The sequence below is a fragment of the Nematolebias whitei genome, chromosome 9, assembly GCF_014905685.2.
Source record: "Nematolebias whitei isolate Nwh7 chromosome 9, NemWhi1, whole genome shotgun sequence".
NCBI lineage: Eukaryota > Metazoa > Chordata > Actinopteri > Cyprinodontiformes > Rivulidae > Nematolebias > Nematolebias whitei.
Genome location: NC_056506.1, coordinates 31,207,384 through 31,216,050, shown reverse-complemented (window position 1 = coordinate 31,216,050; position 8,667 = coordinate 31,207,384). Strand labels below are relative to the sequence as shown.

The 8,667-nt window shown below is 39.8% G+C and overlaps 1 protein-coding gene across 1 annotated transcript; it reads left to right on the top strand.

Annotated features, from left to right (window-relative positions):
* Positions 1-642: 642 nt before the first annotated feature.
* LOC119414215 (GREB1-like protein) lies at positions 643-1,595 on the top strand. Its single transcript, XM_037681315.1, has 3 exons — positions 643-885; positions 1,080-1,256; positions 1,402-1,595. The coding sequence occupies exons 1-3, from the start codon at positions 693-695 to the stop codon at positions 1,593-1,595; spliced, it is 564 nt and encodes a 187-aa protein (XP_037537243.1). The 5' UTR covers positions 643-692.
* The last annotated feature ends 7,072 nt before the right edge of the window (positions 1,596-8,667 follow it).

Sequence of the window (8,667 nt, the reverse complement as noted above, 5' to 3'; positions counted from 1 at the left end):
ACACTTTTTCTGCACAATTGTGCAGCAGGTGCTAAATAATTTTAAATAATTTATTTTAAATAAAAATTCCATGCCGATCGTGCGGCTCATCCATCAATCAGCCAGTTGTGTGTCATGTCCAGTCTTATTTTGAAAAACCGTCCGCAATAAATGAACAGTGAAGTAGCAAGAGACTATTGTAACTGGGTGCCAAGCCATTTAAAACTTTAAAAGTCAGTAAAAGAATCTTAAAAACGATATGAAAAGGAACAATTAGCCTGTGTAAATCGGCTAAAACAGGACTGATGTGGTCATGCTTCCTAGTTCCTGCTAAAAGATGTGCAACAGCATTCTGGACAAACTGCAGGCGATGGAGAGATGATCGTTCCAAACCGATATATAACGAGCTATATAATGAATAAGATGGCTGACATAGCCAGCTGATCTTAAAAAATGTCAGTGTCATGTTCAACAGATGCTCTGAGCACTAACTGACCTCAGAATATTCTACGAAATCAAATCTACAGTAGTTTTCGGACTATAAGGCGCGCCAGATTATAAGGCTCACTGTTGATTTTTGAGAGCATTTAATGATTTTAAGTGTGCCTTATAGTCTGAAAAATACGGTAGTGTCATTTTAAAGGTTTACAGTTTACACCATGTGTTAAATAATCATTTATAGCTTGTTCAATTTAAAAATAAACTCGCGTTTCATGTATCCAATAGATGTGAAGCCAAAACCTGACATGGCGCTTCAAAGTGGAGAGCATCGGGGACAAGAGCTCATAAATGGAAACTCTGGTAATGATCTGGAAGAGCTGGAGGAGGACGATGACTCCGACTGCAGCAGTCCTCCACTCCCCTACCTACAAGCTCCAGCACCAGATGGCTGCTGCACGCTCGATGGTATCACCTCTGTGCCTTTAGAATAACAAGATCTGACTTATTTCAGGACATTTTGTTTTGGACTTTGTATAGTTACTTTAACAAAAGATCCATAAATTGGCATAAAACAAGTAAAGTACCCTGAAAATGCTTAACCGTTGACTTATTTAGTCAAACTTCATATTTACTTCTTGTTGTGACTGAAAACATTGTAGGGTTCTGCCAAGCTGGAAAGGACCTCCGTCTGGTCACCATAGCAACAGAGCCCATTGAAGTCCCAGCAGGCTTCGAGCTGGTCGGTGCCAAGTCCCCCAGCGTCCCTGAGCACATCCTGGTGTGCGCTGTGGACCGCCGCTTTTTGCCCGACGAGAATGGGAAAAATGCACTTTTAGGTCAGTTCGATGGTGATCTCACGTTTTACTCTGCGATTCCGGTGAAACAGACGCGCTCCGTTGTCTGCACCGGGTGGTGGAGACTCTCGTGGGACAAGTTTATAAAATAACTTTGCAATTCGGTCGTTGTGGCGCTGCTTTCCAGGTTTTTCCGGAAACTGTGTGGGCTGTGGTGAGAAGGGCTTCAGATACTTCACCGAGTTTTCAAACCACATCAACCTGAAGCTGTCCACGCAGCCCAAGAAGCAGAAGCACTTAAAATACTACCTGGTGAAGAACTCGCAGGGTGCTCTGTGCAAAGGACCCCTCATCTGCTGGAAAGGTTCAGAGCAACTTTGATTTATTTACATTTATAGAGCAACAACATTTATTTTACTATAAATAATCCAGTAAATAATAAAACTAGTATCTAAATGACATAGATTACAGATATTTGTTTAGTTTTTTTTTTTTTTTTTTTTTTTGATGAAATAGCCAAAAATATTACGGTAAAAACATTTTTTGCATAACACCTCCTTTCATTAAAGGGATAGCCTGGTCATTTTTAAAGTGATGTTCTGTCTAATTGTTATCAATACCTTCTCAGCCGTGACATCAGAGGACCATTTGTTTAGTTTGTCAACACTCATTAAGTTGCAGTGTGGCATGCCACATTCCTTTCTATGCATTCTCAGACAGTAAAAGCCGTCAGCTCTCCAGCAGCGCGTCAGCCTCCAAACCGAGCTCATCGTTGTCTCTGAGCAGCAAAGAAAACGGTGGAACCAGTGGAGCCAGCTCCTCTCCCTTCTCCCTAGGTGAGACTTTATGCTTGCAGCAAAGAAGCTCTCTGTGATGAAATTCAGGTGTGCAAAATCAAGTTACAAACTTTATCTAATGTGCGTGACTAAAAGATGTAACGGCTCTAAACTTGTGTTCAGTCTCTATAGGAAGATAAAAGTGACTTTCACCAAAGCGTTGCTGCGTTTGATGCTATATGCTGACAGGTTTATGTTGTTGCCATAGGGACAGGATGTGGTGTTAAGCCGTGTGATTACTGAGGTCAGCGTGATCCGATGCTTAGATTACTACACTGCATTCATCTGTTTGAGGCTGCTCGTGAAAAAGAGAAGCTCTATAGGTCATTTCATCTGATGGCAGTGATTCTTTGAACTTTCTAATTGCAGCTTAATTATCTTTTTTTTTAAAGCAGATGTTTTTGTCTGTACATTTTTATTTGTTTGTTAAAACTATACATTGTTACGTTTAGTTGCAGTTTCCTTCATTTTACACAAGGTTTTTATGAAAACAAAGAATGCCATATTTAAAAGGCTGCACAATTTGAGAAAAACATGAAACTTAGATAATATTGTTAAATATTGCAATGTTGATGTCAGCTTTGATGAACCCACACGTCCTCATAAAAGTCTCAAAGTGTTCTGGCGTTTTGGCCACCATCGTCTGAATTAACTATGGACATTTAAAGCAGTGGAGATCAATCTGATTCCAAAATATATGATTGCCAGGCAGTTTTATTATTTTTATTTTTTTGTGGTTCATTGTAATGCTGTTCAGTGTTGATTTTGCATGCACTGATATTACGATAATGCAAATTGTTTGGTGAATTTTGATATAGAGGAGTCCCTCGTTTATCGCCGGGCATCTGTACCCTGAAGCCCCACGATAAATGAAAAACCACCAAGTAGAAATAGTAGTGCAAGTAGTAGTTTATTTTAGTGTGTATATATATATATATATATATATATATATATATATATAGAGAGAGAGAGAGAGAGAGAGAGAGAGAGAGAATATATATACCGTACATATAAAGGTGTTTTAAACCTTTCCCACACTCTTGCAATATTATGAAAAATGTTTCTAAACACTAAAAGAGCACAGAATGTTATGATTTTAGCTCCATGCTCCTCTGCTCTTTGCCACCTGCTAACGTTCTTGGCTACGCCCACTTCTCCACTTTGCATGGAGAACAGCTGATCAGCTGCAGCAGGAAGTTTATGCTGCAGCTCTGGGCTGCACAAATGTGCAGCCGATGCTAAATAATTTTAAATAATTTATTTTATATAATAATTCCGTGCCAGGGCAGCACGGTGGCCAACTGGTAGAGCTGCTGCCTCCCAGCGAGCAGGTCCTTGGTTCAAACCCCGGTCCAGGGGCCTTTCTGGGTGGAGTTTGCATGTTCTCTCCGTGCATGCGTGGGTTTTCTCCGGGTACTCCGGTTTCCTCCCACAGACCAAAAACATGCATGTTAGGCTGATTGGTAACTCTAAATTGTCCCTAGGTGTGAGTGAGAGAGTGAATGGTTGTTTGTCTCGTTTGTCTCTGTGTGGCCCTGTGATGGACTGGAGACCTGTCCAGGGTGTACCCCGCCCCTCGCACAGTGATTGCTGGACATGGGCACCAGCGACCCCCGTGACCCAAAATGGAATAAGCGGATAAAGATAATGGATGGATGGATGAATTCCGTGCCGATCGTGCAACTCATCCATCAGTCAGTCAGTTGTGTGTCATGTCCACTCTTATTTTGAAAAACCGCAATAGAGCAAGGCCGTGATAAATGAGCCGCAAAGTAGTAAGGGACTACTGTACAACATCTCTGGACCTTGAAGCCCAAATCCTATTATGAGCGAAGTCACTAATTTACTGAGACTCAGACATACACTGCCTTTCATAAAGAACTGGTTGATCTCTAATGTTTCACTACAAAAAAAAAAAAAGTTTTCCCTGCTTCAGTCAGATAAAAGCATCTGGATCTTAAATCTTGAATTTGCCTGTCGGCAGAACTCTTAAACATGAACGTGCTGAAGAGTTTAAGGGTCAGATGACTGCAGCCCTCCAGGTGCATGCCTCTCACATGGCTCACAGTTAAAATCCATAACAAGCACTTCTCCCTCTTGTCTTCTAATGGCTGTTTGTTTCACAAGAATTCATTAAAAGCATGCAGTCTGTTGTTGTGCAATAAGGCTTCTTTCAGAGGCACTTTGTTAGCTTGAAGGCCAATGACAGACACCAGATGAAGTGAGGGAACAACGAAACGTTAAAACTGCAGTCGAAGACAATAAATCAGTGGTGAAAATCAGATTAAACATTGAAGCTGCTGAGTGGTTTAATGAAACTACCGTAATTTCTGGTGTGTAAACCGCTACTTTTTTCACACGTTTTGGACACGGCTTATACATTGCCACAGCTAATTTATGTCTTTTTTTTTTTTTTACAATATTTATAGTAACAAAAATTTCATGGGCTAATGAGCTTCCTGCTGCCAAAAACATTTAGCGGTAGCAGCACTATTCTCCCCATTGATTACCAGTAGTCTGTTTGTCTTAGACTAGTTTTTATGTTCTTTCAGTAGATTGTAGGTTTACGTATTTAGTAGAGTAGCCATGAGTCAAAAAGGGTGTTATCATGAAGACCTGTGAGGATCAGCTGTTTATGTGTGTGTTCAAGCAAACTAAAGTCTATGATATGCCATCTGGTGGTTGATTCTTGTACTGCAACACGAGCTGGACACTATCAGGAGCTCTGTACAGTTTCTGAAATTAAAATGTCTACACCTGCGGCTTTTCCTCAAACGCGGCTTATTTATGTACAATATTGTGTTTGATTTTAAATTTATTGTGCACGGCTTATAGTCAGGTGCGCTCTATAGACTGGAATTTATGGTACTTTTGTTTTCACCTTTAGATTCCCCGCCCACCCGGATGGCCCGAGCCTCTTCTGTCTTTTTTGGCGGTCAGGACCTTGGAAGAGACTGCAGTTTCCTCAAACCTGTGGCCTCCACACCTGGAAACAAGACGCTGCCAATAGGTGAAGAGCTTTTTCAGCGCATCTGTCCATTTTTATAGTTCCATTAGCAAATAAGTGTTTGTCGGCTCATTGCCGTTCTGCACATGAAAGATTAAAAGACCAAATCACGCTGACTCAGTGGTTTTAGACGCTGATTCTCATCCACCTTTATGCGAGCAACACTTCAACAGCCTTGTCCTTACGCTCAAAGGGTGTTGCTTAGATACAGCTTGTCTGCTTATGCAGTGAAGCATAAGAAATCTTGGCTGACCGTGAAGCGAAGATTAACCTCTGCTCTGGCCTGTTCTTGGACACACTCACACACAGCTGTATGCGTAAACACACATTTGTGTGCGCAGCAATCGATTCTAGAGGAAAAATTATGTAAGGATTCTTTTAAGGCCTTGCTGCGCATTAGATGCTTTACAATGTTGTGGTATTGACAAGTAAAGGCTACACAAAGTGATCAATGCTGCAGCGTCTTGCACTCACAGTGGATACGAGACAGGAAAATCTCCTTTCGTAACAGACAGATATGTATAGGAAATCAATAATGCAGTGTTAGTACTGACTTATTTTGATTTATTGCTTGTCCCTTGCAGACACTTACATGCACAGAGAATATTTTCATATTTAGTTTTATTATCTTCATTTTACCAGTAGAATATAATTTGCTGGAATTGCTGATGGATGACCGTGCAGACGCATTGGTTTGCAATCGATAGACTTTAAAATTCAGCACAAAGAAGGCCGGAGAACCCGAGAACAGAGTTGTGAAGTAGTTTATTAATGCACAAGACAGTTAATAGCTCATTCTTTCCTTTTCTTTACTCACCTTTTCAGGGTCACAGGGTGCTGGTGATCATAGTGATCACTGGGGTTGCCAGTCCATCAAAGGGACACAAAGAGACAAATGAGACAGACAGCCTTTCATTTCATTTATAGAACAGTATCGAAGCAAAACATGTTCAAGTATTAAGTAAGTACAAAAGTATTAATTATACAAAAACAGGTTGAACCAACTCAATGTGTCCCCCGCGACTTTATTGTTTTCTCGGCCTGTCACGATAACAAATTTTTGCCAGGCAATTAATTGCCTCAGAAATTATTGCGATGAACGATAATATTGTTTGGAATTTGACAATAATTACTAATTATTGTCAAATTAAGAAGAAATGTTGGTTAATTTGTTTTGCTGTAGCATCTTTTTTGACCACTGGATAGCAGAACAAGACTGTTTGAACCAAAGGATGGATAGTGAGGGAGCGAGCAGTTTGTCTCTTTAAGAAAATTGGGAGAGAGGCCCCTTGACGTGACATGGGCTGTCTCTCTTCGATTCTCAATATGGCGGACGCTCAGTGTGGTTTGAGCTCTTTAGCATAGCATTTTTCACACAAAGCTTTTCATAAAAAATCAGTAAACAAGTTCTCAGAGAAAAACAACTTTTTACACGAAGGCACAGGTTTCAACCATGAATTTTGGAGCTTCAACAAGAAGGAGGTTTTTTCCCCGAGGTCGGCCTGTTAGCTTAGCTCGTAGCGTAGCTTCTCAGCTTAGCTGTTTTTAACAATCCAAAAACGCGATTTTGGACTGTTAAAACCGATTTTAAAGAGAACAGAGAAAGGGGGGGGGGGGGTGTCAGTGAAGAGCACCGGAGTTGAGACTTTTTCATCCAGTGTCTTCAGGAGAAAGAGAGAGACGAAGAAACGATAAAGACAATAAATGAAAATGAGGTCGATAATTTTCATTTATCATGTGATTAATTGAGTTAATGTTTATTGCGACAAGCCTATTGTTTGCAATCAAATTATTTTAAATGAAAATAAAATTCAATAGTTTTCCGTGAGTTTTAAACTTTAAATGTGTTTTTCATATCTCATTGCACGTTTTTTTTTTTTTTCATTGCAAACATTTACAGGTCTCTCTTGTAAATGAGTCCTCATGACTCAATGAGACTAACCTGTATAAATAAAGGTTGAATGAATTTCATTGTGTAGATGTATGTCATGCCTGCCTGACAGAGCAGCTGTTTTTGCAATTATAAAATAATTTGTTCATATTTTTCCACTTATATTGTTCACATGTGCGTGCTTTCAGTCCCCACAGCTCTTCGGGTGAGTGGGCCAACTAATAGCCTGGGTGTTGATGTCCATCCTTCCTTGCTGAGCACCTCCCAGGTCTCCATTGGGCCTCAGGGTCAGGGGTTTCGCACTGCTGTTTCAGGAGACAGCTCCGGTAGGCCTCCCTTTCTAAACTGCTGTTTACCTTCTTCTTTTTTCTTCCATTTTGACTTTGTTTTCTGTTTGACTCTTAGCGTTGTCTGCTATGAACTCCGGTCCTCCAAAGAAGCGCCACCGCAGCTGGCATCCCAGTTCACTGGTCCCCGTCCCACCAACAGCTGTCCCTGTGCCAGCGATTCGGCCAATAGTTTGCTCTCCAGGTTTGTTCTCGTTTTAAACTGACCCTGCTCTCACGCTTTTTGTCCCGTGAGCTATTTTCACTGTGCTTGTGCACACGCTTGTCTGTGACCGTGCGTGTAGTGTTTCTCTTCGTCTTAGAAACGTAGAGCGTGGCTTCCTCTGCCATTGTTTCCCATCCCTCTGATGTGGAGATGAGCATGCCACTGACATTGCTTCTGGTTGTTAAGGATGATTCACTTAGTGTTGCCATGGAGATAGACCTGAACAGCATGGTGCAATTTTTATTTTATTATTTTTGACAATTGCATTTATAGGGAAGCTGCAGTTATTAAGAAACGATAGTTATGCAAAATCATTATTTTAAATAGATTTTTTAATTTTAGTTTTCACCTTTTTTATTTGAACTCATTTGCTGTTCCTGGGTCAAAGTGACCCCTGAGGCCTCACTTCTAAAATGGAGACCTCAGGGGTCATTCTGACCTGAGGACAGCAGGAAGGTGAAGCATTTCACTGCAGTGGAGCCAACTTTTTAAACCAGACTACCGTAAAAAAAACCCACTAAAACATAAACAAAATGTAAAATTAAATTTGAGAAAAATCAATAATTTTACAAAAATAGTTTGAAATTCATTCATTCAGTCAACCCTTATTTAGACAGATAAATGACATTGAGCCTCGAAGACTCATTTACAAGTGAGACCTGTTTAGACAGACAAAAAATGGGAAATAACAAAGTAATGACAACAAAAGTGAATAAAAACTTCATTCATTCATTCATTCAACCTTTATTTGACAATAAAGTTTTTTTTAATAAAATGGAAAAATAAAATAACATTTAACATAAGTTGATTTTTTAAACTGAAAAGAATAAATATCTTTGGACATAATTTTGAAGTACAGTAGTCCCCTCTTTATCGCAGGAGTTTCCGTTCTCAGTACCCCCCCCCCCCCCCCCATGAAAGTAGTAGTTTATTTTAGTATATATATATATATATAGCCATCCTATTTGTTGTTAAAAAAAACTGTAGTATGACTTTTTATAATTGTTTATTGTTGTCGCTGTTGTCCATTGTTGTCATCATTCTTTGTTGAAATCAGGTATCTCTTGTAAAGGAGTCCTTGAGGCTCAATGGGATTTACCTGTCTAAATAAAGGTTGAATGAAATATATATATCTATATATATATATATATATATATATATATATAT